Source organism: Carcharodon carcharias, chromosome 27 (genome assembly GCF_017639515.1).
Source record: "Carcharodon carcharias isolate sCarCar2 chromosome 27, sCarCar2.pri, whole genome shotgun sequence".
Classification (NCBI taxonomy): Eukaryota; Metazoa; Chordata; class Chondrichthyes; order Lamniformes; family Lamnidae; genus Carcharodon; species Carcharodon carcharias.
Genome location: NC_054493.1, coordinates 18,617,750 through 18,638,288, shown reverse-complemented (window position 1 = coordinate 18,638,288; position 20,539 = coordinate 18,617,750). Strand labels below are relative to the sequence as shown.

General features: G+C 45.4%; 1 protein-coding gene and 1 pseudogene across 2 annotated transcripts; one reads left to right on the top strand and one right to left on the bottom strand.

The window, feature by feature from the left end:
- Positions 1–10,140: 10,140 nt before the first annotated feature.
- LOC121270526 lies at positions 10,141–11,997 on the bottom strand (annotated as a pseudogene).
- Positions 11,771–17,290, top strand: LOC121270495 (zinc finger protein OZF-like). 2 transcript variants are annotated; one of them, XM_041175824.1, is made up of 2 exons: positions 11,771–11,873; positions 12,718–17,290. In XM_041175824.1, exon 2 carries the CDS (start codon positions 13,077–13,079, stop codon positions 14,385–14,387), a length of 1,311 nt encoding a protein of 436 aa, XP_041031758.1. In that variant the 5' UTR covers positions 11,771–11,873; positions 12,718–13,076; the 3' UTR covers positions 14,388–17,290. The 2 variants fall into 2 exon arrangements, with proteins under 2 accessions (XP_041031758.1, XP_041031757.1); XM_041175823.1 differs by lacking the exon at positions 11,771–11,873 and adding an exon at positions 12,248–12,373.
- Positions 17,291–20,539: the final 3,249 nt, after the last annotated feature.

Genomic DNA, 20,539 nt, shown 5'->3' with positions numbered 1-20,539 from the left:
CTTTCTGGGTTATTTCCTTACCTCTGTTTGAGCATTTGATACATTTCTATTTACTAGAACCTTAATGTGAGGTCATCAAATACAAAAGCAAGACAGAAGCAGTGTGATGAGAAACATACAGAACTGGACTTGGTTTTTCCAATTCAGTCCTTGAATATTTTTAAGGCAGAGCTAGATAGATTCTTGATAAGTAAGGGTTATTGGGGATGGGTGGAAATGTGGAATTGAAGTTACAATCAGGTCAAACATAATCACGTTCAAGGGGTCAAGTGGCCTACTTCTGCTCCTAATTCATATGTGCAGAAACTCTGCTACCCACATCCCAACTTGCGATAAGTCCCATTCACCTATCACACCCTGTGCTCAAGCAATGCCTTAATTTTAAAATTCTCACCCTTGAGCCCGATTTTACCTCCATGCAAGTGAACGGGATTTTGAGTTAAAATCTGGCCCATTCTTTTGAAATCTCTCCATGATCTCACCCCCTCGCCATCTCTACAACCCTCTGGAATATCTGTGCTCCTCTCATTCTGGAGCATCTCTGGTTTTAATGATTCCACATTGTCTTCAGCTATTTGGGTCCTTGGCTCTGGAATTCCCTCCCTAAACCTCTCTGCCTCCCTACCTTGCTTTCCCCCTGTAAGACACTCCTTAAAACTCTTGGAGTTTAAGGAGTCAATCATGTTTGACTAATTTATTGGGGTTCTTTGAGGAAGTAACAAGCAATGTGGATCAAGGGGAACCTTTAGATGTGATGTGCTTGGATTTCCAGTCGGCATTTGACAAGGTGCCACATCAAAGGATTCTACAAACAATAAGAGCTCATGGTGTAGGACATTGTTCTCCACTGCGACACCCACAAGCCAGTGGCAGCTCTCATCCTCACTAATTGCAGCTCCTTGACTCTGCCTTTCCTGTAATCTCGTCGAGTGTCGCAAGATTTTTTTTACTGTCGTTTCCCATGTGACTAGCCTGGCGCCATTTTGGCGCAGCCTCTCGCTGCTCCCTGACCTCTGAGTTGCAGTGGGATCTTGAACAGGAATGCAATTCCAGGAGAGGGAAGCAGTGAGAGGGTGAGTCAGGAAGTGGGGGGTTTCTGCAAGAAGGTGGGTCAGAGAGGGGGAAGAGGCCACAACTTGAATGTTGGGGAGGGGGAGAGACCACAATGCTAAGGGCTAGGGAGGAGGATGATTTGCAGCGACCAGGAGGCTCAGGAAGCAGGGTTGGTGGTAGGCAGGAGGTAACTTAAGTAAAAAGTTACATTTTTTGTTCAAACTAAAATAAGTTTAAAAATATAAAAGTGACTTCATTTATCAATGTAAGAATTTAGCAATGTGGAATATTGTAACTTAGAGGGTATAATCACAGAATCACATAGTGCAGAAGAGGCCATTTGGCCCACTGAGTCTGCACCTACACTTGAGAATCACCTGACCCTACCTACCTACCTAATCCCATTTAAAAGCACTTGGTCCATAGCCTTTGAATGTTATGACCTGCCAAGTGTTCATCCAGGTACTTTTTAAAGGATGTGAGACAACCCGCCTCCACCACCCTCCCAGGCAGCGCATTCCAGATTGTCACCACCCTCTGGGTAAATAAGATTTTCCTCACATCCCCCCCCCCCCGTTCCCCCCCCCCACCTAAACTCCTGCCCCTCACCTTGAACTAATGTCACCTCGTGACTGACCCTTCAACTAATGGGAACAGCTGCTCCCTATCCACCCTGTCCACGCCCCTCATAATCTTGTACACCTCAATCAGGTCACCCTTCAGTCTTCAGTCTTCTCTGCTCCAACGAGAACAACCCAAGTCCATCCAACTTCTCTTCATTACTTAAATGTTTCATCCCAGGCAACATTCTGGTGAATCTCCTCTGCACCCCCTCCAGTGCAATCACATCCTTCCTATAATGTGGCGACCAGAACTGCACACAGTACTCCAGCTGGGGCCTCACCAAGGTTCTATACAACTCCAACATGATCTCCCTACTTTTGTAATCTATGCCTCAATTGATAAAGGCAAGTGTCCCATATGCCTTTTTCACCACCCCACTAACATGCCCCTCAGCCTTCAGAGATCTATGGACACACATGCCAAGGTCCCTTTGTTTCTCAGAACTTCATAGTGTCATGCCATTCATTGAATACTTCCTTGTCAAAATACTCCTTCCAAAGTGTATCACGTCACACTTTTCAGGGTTAAATTCCATCTGCCACTTATCTGCCCATTTGACCATCCCGTCTATATCTTCCTGTAGCCCAAGACACTCAGCCTCACTGTTAACCACTTGGCCAATCTTTGTGTCATCTGCAAACTTACTAATCCTACCCCCCACATAGTCATCTATGTCGTTTATATAAATGACGAATAGTAGGGGGGCACAGCACAGATCCCTGTGGTACGCCACTGGACACTGGCTTCCAGTCACTAAAGCATCCTTCTGTCATCACTCTCTGTCTCCTACAACTAAGCCAATTTTGAATTCACCTTATCAAATTACCCTGTATCCCACGTGCATTTGCCTTCTTTATAAGTCTCCCATGTGGGACCTTGTCAAAGGCTTTGCTGAAATCCATATAAACTACATCAACTGCACTACCCTCATCTACACACCTGGTCACCTCCTCAAAAAATTCAATCAAATTTGTTAGGCATGTCCTCCCTCTGACAAAGCCATGCTGACTATTCCTGATCAAACTTTGCCTCTCCAAGTGGAGATAGATTCTCTCCTTCAGAATTTTCTCCAATAGTTTCCCTACCACTGACATGAGACTCACTGGCCTGTAGTTTCCTGGTTTATCTCTACAACCCTTCTAAAATAGCAGAACCACATTAGCTGTTCTCCAGTTCTCTGGCACCGCCCCCATGGCCAGAGAGGAAATAAAACTTTGGGTCAGAACCCCTGCGTTCACCTCCCTTGCTCTCTTATCCAGACCTGGAGATTTGTCCACTTTTAAGCCTGCCAAAACCTCCAATACCTTGTCACTCCCTATATCAATTTGCTCAAGAGCCTCGCAGTCTCTCTCCCCAAGTTCGATACCTTCATCCTCATTCTCTTGGGTGAAGATGGATGTGAAGTATTTGTTCAACACTCTACTGATGTCCTCTGAATCCACCCTTGGTCCCTACTCTTTCCCTGGTTATCCTCTTCCCATTGATATACTTAGAGAATATCTTGGGATTTTCCTACTTTTACCAGCCAGAGCTTTCTCATATCCTCTCTTTGCTCTCCTAATTGCTTTCTTAAGCTCCACCCTGCACTTTCTGTACTTCTGTCCTAATGTTTCTGCTGATTTGCTTCCCTTGTACCTGCTAAAAGCCTCTCTTTTCCTTCTCATCGTATCCTGAATATCTCTGGTCATCCACAGTTCTCTGGGCTTGTTACTCCTTCCTATCACCCCAGAGGGAACATGTTGAGCTTATACCCTCCTCATTTCCTTTTTGAATGCCCCCCACTGCTCCTCTGTAGATTTCCCCACAAGTAACTGTCCCCAGTCTACCTTGGCCAGATCCTGCTTTATTTTACTAAAATCCGCTCTCTCCCAATCCAAAACATATTTTTGCAACTTGTCTATTTCTTTGTCCATAACAAGCTTAAACTGTACCATGTTGTGGTCGCGATCACTAAAATGCTCCCCCAACACCACCTCAGCCACCTGTCCGGCTTCATTCCCCAGAATTAGGTCCAGCTCTGTGCCGTCCCTTGTTGGACCCTCTACATATTGACCTAAAAAGTTTTCCTGTACACATTTCAAGAAAGCCACTGCATCCAAGCCTTTAACACTATGTCTATCCCAATTAATGTTGGGAAAGTAGAAATCACCTAATATAATTCCTTACTGTTATTGTTTTTACACACCTCCGCAAATTGTGCACATATTTGCTCCTCAATTTCCCGCTGACTATCTAGGGGTCTACAATAAACATCTAACAATGTGGCTGACCCCTTTTTTATTCCTAAGCTCGACCCACAAAGCTTAATTCGATGCCTCCTCCAAGATATCATCTCTCCTTACTGCAGTAACTGACTCCTTAACTAATAATGCAATGTCCCCTCCTCTTTTATCCTCTCCCCTGTCTCGCCTGAAGATTCTATATCCCAGAATGTTGAGCTGCTAATCCTGCCCTCCGTTCAACCATGTCTCAGTGATGGCTACTATATCACAATTCCACGTGTCAATCCTCACCCTTAACTCATCCGTTTTACCTGTAATACTCATGGCATTAAAGTAGAAGCCATCCAGCCTTGCCTTAATCCCTTGAAACTTAATGCAGCGGTACTCCCTCTGACTTGTTTTACTGTAATATGATGTGTCCCTATTTTGCTAACATTCTGTGTCCCCTCCCCCTGCCGAATTAGTTTAAATTCCTCCCAACAGCACTAGCAAACTCGCCCGCAAGGATGTTAGTCCCGCTATGGTTCGGATGTAGATTGTCCCGCTTGTACAGGTCCCACCTTCTCCAGAAACAGTCCCAGTGATCCAGGAATCTAAAACCCTCCCTCCTGCACCAACTCTTAATCCGTATTCATCTGCGCTATTCTCCAATTTCTGAGCTCGCTAGCACATAGCACTGGGAGTAATCCAGAGATTACAACCCGAGAGGTCTTGCTTTTTAGTCTACCGTCTAACTCCCTGAATTCTTGCTGCAAGACCTCATCTCTCTTTCTACCTATATCATTGGTACCAACATGTACCATGACCTCTGCCGTATCACCCTCCCCCTTCAGGATGCCCTGCAGCCATTCAGTGACATCCCAGACCCTGGCACCAGGGAGGCAGCAACACACCATCCTGGAGTCACGTTGATGGCCACAATAGCGCTTGATCATAGAATCTCTTATTACTATTGCTCTTCCTCCCCTCCTTTACAGACAGGCTGCTTGTGGTGCCAGAAGCTTGGCTCTGTCTGCACTCCCTGGAGGAACCAGCGTCCTCATCAGCCTCCAAAATGGAATATTGATTTGCGAGCGGGACCACGGGGGATTCCTGAACTACCTGCCTATTTCTCTTGGACTGCCTGGTGGTCACCCATTCCCTTCCTTCCTCAAGTCCCTTCAGCTGTGGTGTGACCACCTCTCTAAATGTGCTATCCACGAAGCTCTCAGACTTGCGGATGCTCCAGTGTCCCCAGCTGCCGTTCCAGCTCTAAAACCAGAGCTTCCAGGAGCTACAGCTGGACACACTTCCTGCACACATGCTGGTCCCGGGCACTGGAAATGTTCTCGGCTTCCCACATGGAGCACAAGGAGCACACCACAGCTTTGAGCTCTCCTGCCATGATTTATCCCTTCAAATTAAATCTTTTAAATCAATTACTCTAGGGCCTTTCTTTCCTGATCCTCGTTACTACAGAATAGACAAAACTATAAACCACAAAAAGACCTTAAACTATAAGCGATAAAAGTAGTAAATACTTACCCGACTTTACCCACTACTTACCAATCATTCCTTTCCCTTGTAGCCTCTACTGCTGCAGCAGGGCAAGGCCACTCTCTGAAGATTTAAGAAGTTGGATAGCAAAGAAAAAATGCAAAGAGCATCTCTTCCCCTCTGCACCGAATTCCCACTGTGCACCAAATTGCCAATACCCACACTCACTCTGGCTGTGTCTTACTCAAGATGAGGTCTCTCCCCTGTTCGTGTGCACGCACATTGTCACAAACACAATAATATTCCAATTTTTTTTTTCTGATAAAGTTCCGACAGAACCTAACTACAGTCTTACCCTTGATTCCAATGGGAACCAATTATCCACTTAAAGCCATTTGAGTTAAAGTTGTGATTTTCAGAAAAGTAACCACAACTTTAAATAAATACATGTGCATTTATTTTTAAGCACATTATATGATTTTGTTTTAGTTGCACGCATCGCTCTGTAACATTACATCATGAAGGAGTGGTAAGCAATGATCATTTAGTAAAGTTGTCGATGAGGCCCTCATGTTGCAGGTTTTTTGTTGAAGTGGCCCTTGCTTGAAAAATAGTGAAGATCACTGGTGCAGGGGGTAACATATTAGCATGGGTAGAGGACAGGTTAGCTAACAGGGAACAGAGAATAAGTATAAATGGGTCATTTTCAGATTGGCAAGATGTGACAGACGAGTGGAATTCCACAGGGATCAGTGCTGGGCCCTCAGCTATTTACAATCTATATTAATGATTTTGATAAGGGGGCTGATGGTGTGGTGGCTAAATTTGCTGATGGCACAAAGGTAGGTAGGAAAGTAAATTGTGAAGAGGACATAAGGAGGCTACAAAAGGATATCGATAGGATAGGGGAGTGGGCAAAGATCTGGCAAATAGATTATCATGTAGTAAAATGTGAGGTTGTACATTTTGGCAGGAAGAATTATAAAGAAGCTTATTATCTAAATGGTGAGAGATTGCAGAGCTTTGAGGTGCAGAGGGATCTGGGTGCCCTCCTGCATGAATCACAAAAAGTAAGCATGCAGGTTCAACAAGTAATTAGGAAAGCTAACAGAATGTTATTTATTGTGAGGGGAATTGAATACAAAAGTAGGGAGGTTATGCTTCAGTTGTACAGGGCATTGGTGAGACCATATTTGGAATATTGCCTACTGTACTGGTCTCCTTATTTATGGAGAAATGTAGATGTGTTGGAAGTAGCTCAGAGAAATCTCTTCCTCAAAAGGTGGTGGAAGCAGAGTCTTTGTATATTTTTAAGGCAGAGCAGGATAGATTCTTAGTAAGCAAGGGGGTGAAAGGTTATTGGGAGTAGGTAGGATGCAAATCATAATCAGCCATAATCTTATTAAATGGCAGAGCAGACTTGAGTGGCTGAATGGCCTACTCTTGCTCCTTACGTTCGTAAGATTTACTAGTTAATACCTGGAGTGGACGGGCTGTCTTATGAGGAAAGGTTGGACAGGTTAGGCTCGTATCTGCTGGAGTTTAGAAGAGTAAGAGGTGGCTTGATTGAAACATATAAGATCCCTGAGGGGTCTTGACAGGGAGGATGTGGAGAGGACGTTTCCTCTTGTGGGAGAATCTAGAACTAGGGGTCACTGTTTTGAAATAAGGGGTTGCTCATTTAACTTCTCACACAAACCAAACCCACCCATTCGTGAGGGGTAAAACGGCCCGCTATGTATAGACATGTTGAATGGAATATTGCCCTTCCCCAAGCTAACACTACAGTCCTTTCAGAGGCCATTCAAGTTGGAATGGAGTGCTCTTCAGCTTCTATTCACTCCCCTTGCAAACCTTAGAAACAAAGTTAATCCTTATTGTCCAAAATCACCTGTCTCTATCTCTCCCCTTAGTAGATCAGAGATTGGCGTTTCTAAGCAAAAATACACCATATCAACTGTTTGCAAAATCTGCCATTCACATTCAGAACTAAGAATTTTTTTTTTCTCAGAGGGTGGTGAGTCTTTGGAACTCTCTTCCTCTGAAGGCGGTGGAAGCAGAGTCTTTGAATATTTTTAAGACAAAGTTAGATAGATTCTTGATAAGTAAGGGGTTGAAAGGTTATCGGGGGTAGGCAGGAATGTGGAGCTGAGGTTACAATCAGATCAGCCATGATGATCTTATCGAATGGTGAAGATAGCGCAAGGGGCCAAGTGGCCTACTCCTGCTCCTAATTCATGTGAAAGATATTTACCATAAAAATAATATCCTTGATTGTACATCTCAATAACCCCCATTAAACCAATTCTCCTTTAATATTCCCGATCAACCGAGTGCAGAAACCTGGAATATGCAACGAAGAGGCTTTGTTCCACCAATCACAGCAGTGTTTACACAGGAGGCACAGCCAATCGAAATCCAGGGAAATGCAGTCACCAGAGTCTCGAAGAGTAGCCACTGGTACAGAAGCTATTGAACAGTAATTTCTCATATCGGCTTTCAGTGGAAATACCACAGAAGGACGATTCAAACTCCTCATTGACCCAACAAGGAGTTATAACATTCTTGTTCAGACAACATTGCGGTGCCGATGCTGGAGTGTATTAATGTGCAGTGAGGCACTGAGAGTCAAAACCTGATGGTTCCTGTAAAATATCTCCTGTACATTCCAAGCAGACAATCTCCACCCCAGCCTCTGACCTCTGCAACAGGTTGACTCCTTCATGAGCTATAGTTCCACAGGCACCATCCATTCCACAGGGAAAAGGTTATTTGGGCTCTCCTCAAACCAGCTGATCTCATACTGCCAGTGGTATCTCTACATAATGCTTTGATTTTTTTTAATCATTCATGGAATGAATATAGGCATCGCTGGCTAGGCCAGCATTTATTGATAGTGAGCTGCCTTCTTAAACCACTGCAGTCCCTGTGTTGTAGGTACACCCAAATTGCTGTTAGAGAGGGAGTTCCAGGATTCTGATCCAGTGACAGTGAAGGAATGGCCGATTTATTTCCAAATCAGGATGGTGAGTCATTTGGAGGGGAGCTTCCAGGCAGTGGTGTTCCCATGTGTCTGCTACCCTTGTCTTTCCAGATGGTAGCGGTCATTGGTTTGGAAGGTGCTGTCTAAGCAGGCTTGGTGAGTTCCTGCAGTGCATCCTGCAGTAATGCTAACCTTAGCCCCTGACTGTAAAGCAGGAATGTTTAAATCAAATTAAAAGCATCACCAAGTCTCGGCAGCAGACTTTAGTCATTACAGTTGCAGACAGTGATTCACTGTGTGTAGCTCTGATGATAATGAACAGCCCTTTTAATGGGAGCCTCTGGCACTTCTACAAGCACAATAGGAACTATTTCCCTTCACTCCACCCACCTCCCAGACTGAAACTGAAGGGACAACATTGTGTTTAATTCCTGTCCTGTTCGCTGTTCCGTTCACTGCTGCCCGCTCTGATGTCATGAATTGGACATTAAAGGAGCTTTCAGCCGATTGGATAAATAAGAGGACAAAGGACCTGATTGGATACCACTTGCTGATTCTGTCAAGAATGAACCAATAGGCAGAGACACCAGATTTAACTCACCGTTAACCCAACTCTTCACGCAAACAATTTGGGGTTCAGCCCATTCTGTTCAAATCCAGCTTCAACTCTCAGTAAACATGTCTTTATCTGGAGATCACGTTTCTGTTATATAATTGTCCCAGCAGTTAACAGGGTCCTGTGAACTTCTCCATCTGCTATTATAATGGAGACTTTAACCAATTTATTTTCATTGGCTTTATTTGAAATTAGATAACATCTGTCTTAAAGTGATACTCAAAACTGTCACATAAACATGTTCAATATTCGGAGTTTAGTAACCAGTCATTTTCAGACTGGAAACTTAAACCTGCCGTTTCACTCTCAGTCAGGAACAGGTCACAGTTTTACATCAATCTCTGATTTGATAGCACCATTCCAACGTTCACCATTGTTCTTCCTGACTCTAAACCCAGTTGTAAAGGAGCCTTCTGTTCCATGTTTAGGAGCTCTGAAACATTGAAGAGAGCAGCTGGGACACATTTCTTACACACCTCAGGATTCACCTGCATGGGGACTTTGGTCTTTCGCATCTCTCTTCACTGACACCAAAGTGCTGTTTGTCCCTCTCAGTGTTACCCTGATGGACTGTGTCGAGGCTGAAGTTCTGTTCCTGCCTTACAATCCTCCCCATAGATTGTACTTTAAGCACCAGCCAGGTGATGTTAAACACACGAGTGGGAAAGACAAAAATCTACAACAACGTGTTTAAAACAAAGCTGAATGACTTGACATTTATCCAGAATATTAAACTCCAGCACAAGTCAGGACTGTGATGGGATACTCTCCCCACTTGCCTGGATGAGTGCAGCTCCCACAACACCCAGGACGTTGGACACCGTCCAGGACAAAGCAGCTGGCTTGATTGGCACCCCTTCCACAGACTTTCATTCCCTCCACCACTGATGCACAGTGGCAGCAGTGCGTACCATCTACAAGATGCACTGCAGGAACTCATGAAGCCTCCTTAGACAGCCTTTGACCACTACGATCTAGAAGGACAAGGGCAGCAGATAGATGGGAACACCACCACCTGGAAATTCCTCTCCAAGTCACTCACCATCCTGAATTGGTAATATATCGCCGTTCCTTTACTGTCGCTGGGTAAAACTCCTGGAACTCCCTTTCTAACAGCACTGTGGGTGTAACTATGCCACCTGGACTGCAGCAGTTCAAGATGGCAACTGATCACCGTCCTTCTCAAGGGCAATTAGGGGTGGACAAGAAACGCTGGCCCAGCCAGTAATGACTGCATCCCATAAACAAATATTTTTAAAATGGCCAGTTATGGGGGCATAAACATAAGAAATAAACCCCAAATGCCAGAATGTACATGGTTCAGTCCTGGATGTGATTAGCAGCAGCAATAACAGCAGAATCTGACCCCTTCAGTCATTTGTGAACTCGTTGGTGTCTCAGCAGGGTGGATGACTGAGTGAATCCCTCCCCTCACACAGAGCAGATGAATGGTTTCTCCCCAGTGTGAACTTGCTGGTGCCTCAGAAGATGGGATGACTGATTGAATCCCTGTCCACACACACAGCATGTGAAAGGCCTCTCCCCAGTGTGAACTCGGTGGTGTTTCAAAAGGTGGGATGACTGAGTGAATCCCTTTCCACAGACAGGGCAGGTGTACGGCCTCTCCCCTGTGTGAACTCTCTGATGTATCAGCAGGGTGGATGACTGAGTGAATCTCTTTGCACACACTGAACATACAAACGGCTTCTCCCCAGTGTGAACTCGCTGGTGTGTCAGTAAATCAGATGAATTACTGAAGCCTTTCCCACACTCAGAGCAGGTGAACGGTCTCTCCCCAGAATGAATGCGTTGGTGTGTCAGCAGATCACTTTTGCTTTTAAAAGTCTTCTCACAGTCAGAACATTTAAAAGGTCTTTTATCGGTGTGAACAAGTTGGTGTGTCAGAAGATGGGATAACTGAGTGAATCCCTTCCCACATTCAAAGCAGGTAAATGGCCTCTCCCCAGTGTGAGTGCGCTGGTGTGACAGCAGATCATTTCTGCTTTTAAATCTCTTCTCACAGTCAGAACATTGAAAAGGTCGCTGATCAGTGTGAACTTGCTGGTGTGCCAGATAGTGCGAGGACTGAGTAAATCTCTTCCCACACATGAAGCAAGTGAACGGCCTTTCACCAGTGTGAATGCGATGATGAATCTCCAGCTTGGATGGGTAATTGAATCCCTTCCCACAGTCTCCACATTTCCATGGTTTCTCCGTGGTGCCAGTGTCAATGTGTCCCTCAAGAATGGATTATCAGTTGAAGCTTTGTCCACACATTTACAGTTTCTTCCTGCTGTGAATGGTGATATGTTTTTGGCACTGTGTAACTGGTTAAAGCTCTTTGCACAGGTGCACTAGAACAATTTCACTTGGGCATGTGCACGTATGTGTTGGTGCTTTTTCAGTTACAATGATGTTTGAAATACTTTTCCAGGGACAGAAGAGATGAGCATTTCACCTTCCACATTCAAAGATTGATGATATTCGGGTCCACAGCGACTCTGTCACTTCTTGATGTGATATTTGTTTTTAAATTCCTGTTGCAAACCCTCTTCTACTATCCTGTGAAAGGTGTTTGTAAAAGTTAAAGCTCTAAGTGCAGGACAGGAACTGAGAAGAGACAAACATTTCTCTTGGTTTGAGTTTGTTGAGTGTAAACCTTCCCCTTCTAACCCCCTGCAAAGGGAGTTTCCAAAATCCAAACCTATCAGTCCAGGATAGAAATCCACAACATTCTCTCCTCCTGCTGACAGGGACAGGATGACCGCGCATGCGCCCTGCTGCATCTTCCTGCTATCAAGATGGCGGCCGTTAACCCGGGCCTGCCATCAGAAACCGCGCAGCTGCACTTGGCGAAAACGCGGAACCGGCAGCTTTCTTTTCGGTTTTTAAAACACACGTAAGTTATGAATCCACCGGCTCTATCCTTCTCCTACCCAAGGCCATTTCTCACCGTTCGCAGATTCCACCTTGCCTCCGCCGTCGGATTCTGGCACCGACAGTACGCATGCTCATTCCACGGCTTCCTTACCACGCCTGCGCATGAGCTGCTGCAGCAATAATAGGGCCCCGCCCCTCATTCACTCCGATTGGTTAGAGGACCAGTCGCTCTCGCTCTGTCCTCCTACCCCGTTCACTCCGATTGGTTAGAGGACCAGTCGCTCTCGCTCTGCCCTCCCGCCCCCCCCCCTCATTCACTCCGATTGGTTAGAAGGCCAGCTGCTTTCGCGCTGTCCTCACGCCCTGCCCTTTCGTTCACTCCGATTGGTCGGAGGACCGGCCGCTCCCGTTCGGTCCTCCAGTCCCGCCCCCCTCGCTTCCTATTGGTCTGGACTAACAACCTGCACCTTCCGGCTCCTCTCTGGCCTCAACCTGAACCAAAGGCCCAATTGGGAAATGGTGGTTATTCCTGTTTATTTAAAATTACTGATCGAGCCATTAAAGATAATTTGTTGTTTTGAGCCTAAGTATTTGGTGGAATTAAAGTGAAGGAGTGGAATTGATCCACAGCCTGAGTCACCAGTTTAAGGACAGAAGGAGAGAGAATCTGGAGAGAAAAGAATAAGTAGGAGACTGGACACTGAATCTGGAACAATGAGCAGAGAGGGAGAGGAGTGTGTGGGACAGAGATTTATAGATTTGGGGGAAAGAAAGAGGAAAAATGTTCCATAGAAACCAGAATTGTCTGTTCTGAATTTCCTTCCTGCCTTTACAATGATAACTTCTTTAAATTCCTTTTGCAGGGGGTTAGAAAGGGAGGAGTTCCAGGCGAGAAAACCATAACAAACGCCATGTTGAGATCTGACAGAGTCACTCGATTCATCAGGACCTAAATATCATCGGCCTTTGAATGTGGAAGGAGAAATGTTTGTCTGTTCTGTCTGTGGGAAAAGATTTCAAATGTCAGTGTGACTGGAAGAGCACCGAGACATTCACCAAGTGAGAATGTTCCAGCGAACTGACTGAAAGAGCCTTAACCAGTTACATAGGCTGACAAAAGCATCACACCATTCACAGCGGGGAGAAACAGTACATGTGTACTGTGTGTGGATGAGGCTTCAACTGATCATCCAAGCTGGAGAGAGACAAGGACACCGGCACCATGGAGACTCCGTGTAATTGTGGGGACTGTGGGATGGGATTCATTTCCCCATTTGAGCTGGAGACTGATCAACGTAGTCAGACTGGGGAGAGACCATTCACCTGCTCTATGCGTGGATATGGATTTACTCAGTTATCCAGTGCGTTGACAGACCAGCAAGTTTACACTGGGGAGAGGCCATTCAGGTGCTCTGTGTTTGGAAAGGAATTCGCTAACTTACCTGACCAGCTGGTGCAGGAGCAAGTTCATACTGAGGAGAAGCCATTCACCTGTTCTGTGTGTGGGAAGGGATTCACTCAGTCATCCCATCTTACTGAACATCAATTTGTACATGGTGATCAGAGACCTTTTAAATGTTCTGACTGTGAGAAGAGCTTTAAAAGCAAGAAGTATCTGCGAATACACCAGCGACTCCACACTGGGGAGAAAATGTTCACCTGCTCAGAGTGTGGGAAGGGATTCATTCAGTCATCTGACCTTCTCACACACCAGCGAGTTCACACAGGGGAGAGGCCGTTTACCTGCTCTGACTGTGGGAAGGGATTCACTCAGTCATACCACTTACTGACACACCAGCGAGTTCACACTGGGGAGAGGCCATTTATCTGCACCGAATGTGGGAAGGGATTCACTCAGTCATCCCACCTTCTAACACACAAGCAAGTTCACACTGGGGAGAGGCCATTCACCTGCTCTGAGTGTGGGAAGGGATTCACTCAGTCATACCAGCTTCTGATGCATCAGCGAGTTCACACTGGGGAGAGGCCGTTCACCTGCCCAGTATGCGCAAAGGGATTCACTCAGTCATCTGACCTATTGGTACATCAGCGAGTTCACACTGGGGAGAGGCCATTCACCTGCTCCGTATGTGGGAAGAGATTCACTCAGTCATCCCACCTTCTGAAGCACCAGCAGGTTCATACAGGGGTGAGGCCATTCACCTGCTCCGTGTGTGGGAAGGGATTCACTCAGTCTTCACACCTGCTGAGACATCAGCGAGTTCACACTGGAGAGAGGCCATTCATCTGCCTTGTGTGTGGGAAGGGATTCACACAGTCATCCAACCTGCTGATACACCAGCGAGTTCACAAGCGACTGCAGGAGTTGGATTCTGTTGTTGCTGCTGTTAATCACAACCAAGTGAACTTGCAGGTTAATCCTGAGGTGTGTAAGAAATGTGTCCCAGCTGCTCTCTCCCATGGTTCAGAACCCCTAGGCACAGAACAGAAGGCTCCTTTACAACTGTGTTTAGAGTCAGGAAGAACAACGGTGAATGCTGGAAACATGCTGTCAGATCAAAGATTGGTGTAAAACTGTGATCTGTTCCTGACTGAAAGTGAAACAGCTGGATTAAGTTGAAAGCAAATTCCCTGTGGATGCTGGAAATCTGAAATAAACACAGACAATGCCATTATCAGCACATTCTTTAGCCCTTGCCTTTACCAGTAACACTACATTTGTCTTGTTTCCATGACATCTTTGTCAATCTCTCCTTAGTCCCACCTGTCCCTGATCTTTTATGTTGCTTTATCCCCTCATAAACATTATAAAACCCATCACATTTCTACTTCTCATTAGCTCTGAAGAAGAGTCGTCCAGTCTCGAAACATTAACTCTGTCTCTGTCATCACAGATCCTGCCAGACCTGCTGAGTTTTTCCAGCATTTTCTGTTTTTCTGGCAGGTTTAAGTTTCCAGTCTGAAAATGACTGGTAATTATGGTACGGAGGTTTAAAATATTCGTGTGACATTCCTGAGGCCACCATTGTAAGGCAATAACAAGTTGCATTTATGTAGTTCCTTTGACACAGTAAAACATCCAAAGGTGCTCACAGATGATCAAAAGCTTGATTGAAAGGGAGATTTTAAGGAGGAGAGAGGTTGAGGGAGGGAACTCCAAAGCTTGGGGTCTCGGCAGCTGAGAACAGCATAGTCAGATGGGGAGTGATGAAACTGGGGGATAGAAAGGGTCTGCCCCTTCCTCCTCCTCCCTGCTGTATAATGTTGTACAGGATGAAGCACATCACTATTATTCTAGAGCCCCCGGCTGTCGAGTTCTGAAGGTCACCTCCAGACCTACCCAGACACCTAGAAACACACCTTCAACATTGTGATGCTTCGCTTAATATCATGTCTGGTGGTCATGTGGCTCTGGCTGTGGCATTCCCGGGCCTCATTAGTGCAGTTCCTCACATGAAGGGGGAAGTCCCTGGTCTCCAATGATCCAGGAGATTATCTGAGACTTTTGTAAACTCCCTTCACAGGATATTAGGAGAGGATTGGAAGACAGGGAACTCAAATCAAACATCACATGGAGATCTCACAGAATCACTTGGTTCATCAGGACCTGAATATCATCGGCCTTTGAATATGGAAGGAGAAACATTTGTCTGTTCTCTCTTTGCAAACATATTTCAAGCACCATTGTCGCCTGAAAAGCACCAAGACGCACACACACCCGAGTGAGAGTGTCCCAGTGCACTGACTGTGGAAAGAGCTTTAACCAGTTACACAGCCTGAAAAAACATCACACCATTCACATGAGGAGAAACCGTACACGTGTTCTGGTGTAGATAATACTTTAACTTATTGTCCAACTTAAAGAGACACGAGGACACCCACATCCTGGAGAAACTGGGGAAATATGGGCTTTGTGGGAAGGGATTCAATTACCCCTCTGAATTGGATATTGATCAACACAGTCACGTTGGAGAGAGGTGTTCACCTTCTCTGAGTGTGGGAAGGGATTAATTCAGTCAGCCCACCTTTTACACACTGATTACAGACCTTTCAAATGTTTTGAATGCGAGCAGCAATTTAAAAATAAAAAGAATCTGCTGAGATACCAGCACACTCATGCCGGGAGAGGCCATTCATCAGCTCTGGGAGCGGCAAGGGATTCACTAATTCGTCCAACCTCTTGAGACACCAGCTTATTCACTTTGATATGAAACTTGTAAATGTCTGACTGTCAAGAGAGATTTAAGTATAGCACTGATCTCATGAGACATAAACAGCTACACTGGAGAGAAGTCACTCATCTGCTCCGAATTGGGAAGGAATTCACTTGGTCACAACACCTGCAGGGACCCCAACACACTCACACTGGGGAGCAACTGTACACCTACTCCATGTATCTGAAGGGATGATTTATACAGTCAGCCCCCTGCAGAGACACCAGCGAGTTCACAAGTGACTGCAGGGGTTGGATTGTTTTATTGCTGTTAAACACATCTAGGACTGAATATGTGGGTTAATCCTGAGGTGTGTAAGAAATGTGTCCCAGCTGCTCTCTTCCCTGGTTCAGAGCTCCTAGACACGGAACAGAAGGCTCCTTTGCAACTGGGTTTAGAGTCAGGAAGAACAATGGTGAATGCTGGAAACGTGCTGTCAAATCAGAAATTGGTGTAAAACTGTGATCTGTTTCTGACTGAGAGTGAAACGGCAGGTTTAAGTTTCCAGTCTGGAAACAATTGTGATAATTATGGTACGAGGATTTAAAATGTTTGTGTGACATTCCTGAGTCTACCAATGTAAGGCAATAACAAGAGGTTGCATTTCTATATGGAACCTTTAACCTCTCTCACCTTCCATTGACTTCAATGTAATGGAAACTAACAGTTGGAACCTGTCAACATTTGAAAGATATTTACAGATGATTGGAGGGTTTCTTACAGTTGGGATCTTTCTCTGTTCTGTCCACTCGAGGTGTTAGATAACAGACTTTCTCCTGTGAATATCGAGCTGGAATATTGGGCTGTGACATATTTCTTGTTGACTCTTAAATGTTGAATCTTGTGGTTTCAGATACCAGATAATCAAGCTCACAACATCAGATTGTCTTTTCCTGACTTTATTAACAGCTCTGCAATCATACGGACAGAGTAATTCCTTACATGGTTCCGGTCCTCAGTGAAGTACTTATAAATGTTATCATTTATATATTTCAGAGCCTATAATGTATGAATGGTGGATTGGTCTGTAATTTTAATTTAAGTTTAATTCAATATTCCTTCCTCTAATATCTCGTCCACTGCTTCCCTGTTACCTGCTGCATTTGTTTGATGATTTTTGTTATTACAGATTGTCACATATTCCCATGTTTTTAACTGGATTATATTGTCTCTGTATTAAATTTTATGAATTTTCTTGCTGTAAGTTACAATTCGGCCTTTGGGCTGTGAATGTATTTCTTGAATAAAACACCATTACATTCAAAAAAACGTGGTTACCCGATCCAGAGAACAGAGATAATACAGTGGATTCAGTGCTCTCTTCTCCCCAGCTGTGATCTAAACAGCTGCAGCAACACTGGAGATATTTATAATTAACTTGTTCGCTACATCCGTGATCTGACCCTGCTCAAACCATAATCGCAAGGATATCTGCATTGTTCTGAGTGTGAGCACAAGGCTGTGTTACTATCACACACACATACCATTTCCTTGGTTCGCATCTCCATACAAAGACCAGCTCTTTACACATCCCCTTTCTACACAATTGCAGCAGGATGTGAGGCTTATTAATATTCACCCATATTTCATAACAGCAAAGGTTCCATTGGGACATAAGGTTCAGGCATTTGCCATTATAGGCAAAATACAGAGTAGTACAGGAACACTGACAGTTTAACAGTCATCAGCCTGCAGGCTCCTGTTAAATACAGAGCAGTACAGGAGCACATTGACAGTTTAACAGAGTCTCATCAGCCTCCAGGTTCCTGTTAAGTTTGCTATGATTTAAATTTAAACCTCGTTTACAGGTGTGATGTTTGAAGGTGAGAGAGATGCTGTGGGACACAAACTAATTCCAGTACCTGAAAGTGATTAACAGATTGGGTTTTGTGTTTCGTGATCCCGGGTGCGTTACCGGTACCTTCCCTGGATCCCAAGGCTATGAGAGACACTCTGGAAGGTATGGGGAGCTGGGACTTGTCCTTGAGAGTAACTGAAGGTCTGAGAATTGAAAGAATCTGAAGTTAGAAAGGAGAAAAGGTTCAGTCCTGGACATGGTCCTCAGCAGCAACAACACAATCCAACTTTGTCAGTGACGTGTGAAGTTGCTGGATGAGCGAGTAAATCCCTTCTCACACACGGAGCAGGTGAGCAGCCTCTTCCTGGTGTGAACTCGCTCGTGTCTCACCAGATCAAATGACTGAGCAAATTTCTTCCCACACATGGAGCAGGTGAATGGCCTCTCCCCAGTGTGGATGCGTTGGTGTCTCTGGAGGCTGGACGACTCAGTGAAAAATTTCCCACACACACAGCACATGAACGCCCTCTCCCCGGTGTGAACAGCCTGGTGTCTCAGCAGGTGGTGTAAACAAGTAAATCCCCTCCCGCACACGGGGCAAGTGTACGGCCTCTCCCCGCTGTGAATGTGCTCGTGTATCAAAAGGTGGGATAAAAGAGGGAAGCTCTTCCCACACACGAAGCAGGTGAACGGTCTCTCCCCGGTGTGAACTCTCTTGTGTGTGAGCAGGGTGGATCACTGAGTGAATCTCTGCCCACACACAGAGCAAGGGAATGGTCTCTCCCCAGTGTGAATTCGCTTGTGCATTGAAAGGTGGGTTGAACGAGTGAATCCTTTCCCACACTCGGAGCAGCTGAATGGACTCTCCCCAGTGTGAACTCACTTGTGTATCATAAGATCAGATGACTGACTGTATCCCTTCCCACACATGGAGCAGGTGAATGGTCTCTCTCCAGTGTGAACTTGCTTATGTATCATAAGATGGAATGAATGAGTGAATCTCTTCCCACACATCGAGCAGGGGAACAGCCTCTCCCCACTTTGAATGCACTGGTGTCTCAGCAAATTAACACTTCTTTTAAAGGTCTTCTCACATTCAGTACATTTAGAAGGTCTGTTTTCTGAGTGAACCAATTGGTGCTCAGTGTAATGGGAGAATTGAGTGAATCTCTTCCCGCACTGGGAGCAGCTGAATGGCCTGTCCTTGGTGTGAACTGGCTGGTGCTCAGTGAGATGCACTGACTCGCTGAATGACTCCCCACAGTGAGAGCAGCTGAACGGTCTCTCATGTGTGTGAAGGAGCTGGTGCTCCGCAGGGCGGGAGGACAGCCTGAACCTCTTCCCGCAGTGGGAGCAGCTGAACCATCTCTCGTCAGTGTGAACTCGCTGGTGTTGGACCAGTTCCTCAGAGGTTTCAAAGCTTTTCCCAATGTTAGAGCATTGAAGAGGTTTCTCATCAACGTGATCGAGCTGGTGTGCCAGCAGGTTGGATGAACACATGAAGTTCTTCCTACACACGGAGCAGGTGGACGGACTCTCACTATTGCGAGCGCCATGTCGTGTCAGCATGTTTACCAGCTGTATCAATCCCTTCACACAGGAGGAGGAGGTGGACAGACTCTCACCAGTTTCCAGCTGAGATGGTCAATTAAATACCTTCAGATGTACAAATCTTCAGATCCCGATGAATCGAGTAACTTTCAGATTTTGACATGAGGTTTGGTTTGTTTTTCCTGACTGCAAATCCTCCTCTTCTAACACCCTGTAAGATAAGTTTACAATGAATTACACATAATATACAGTAACCAAACAGACTATTTGGACCATCCAGTTGCTGCGAGAGTTTCCAATCCACGAGTCTCCTGCTGTTCTGCCAACCTCATCTCAGTCTTTCAGCTTATCTTTTGAATCCCTTTTCTCTCATGTCCTCATCTAGTTTCCTTTTGAAAGCATCTTAAGTTATTTGTGTCAACCACTTCCAGTAGTAGTGAGTTCCACATTTTAACTGCTGCCTGAGGAATGAAAGATCTCCTATTTTCTTGTTGGATTTATTAGTCTCTATTGTGTTTTTGGGAGGCTGTGGTGCAGTGGAAGTGCCCCTGCCTCTGACCCTGATGCTCCAGGTTCGATTCCCACCCCAGGTCTTGATGGCCAATGATGGTACATTTATTATTGAGCCAAACAAATTGAGTGTCAATCTGTAAATCCTGCCAACATATATCAATAGCAGACAATAACAATGGGAGAGATTTCTGGTCAGCCACATGAGATGGAAAGAAATTGGAACCTCTCCCATCACTATCCATAGCTCCAGGTTACAACATGCATGTAGAAGTGTCTGTTGCCACAGCAACATGGATTCCATGGGTGGCTGGATGACCGGTGCAGATCCGATTGGTGCCAACTGCACAGGATTCAAGCCTCATTCCGGCTGGGATGGATTCGGGACGTGCCTCCTTGCCCCACCCGTGGTGGAGATCGTGACGCTGTCGGTCAGAGCTGCCTTTGGTCCCTTGGAAGACGAGACTGGGGAGTTAATAGTGGGGAACGCAGAAATGGCAGAGATGCGTAATCAATATTTTGCCTCAGTTTTCACAGTGGAGGACACTAGTACCACCCCAACAGTAATAGGTAGTGCAGAGGATATTCAGGAGGAACTTGGAACAATCACCATCACTAGAGAAAAGTACTGAGCTAACTATTGGGATTAAA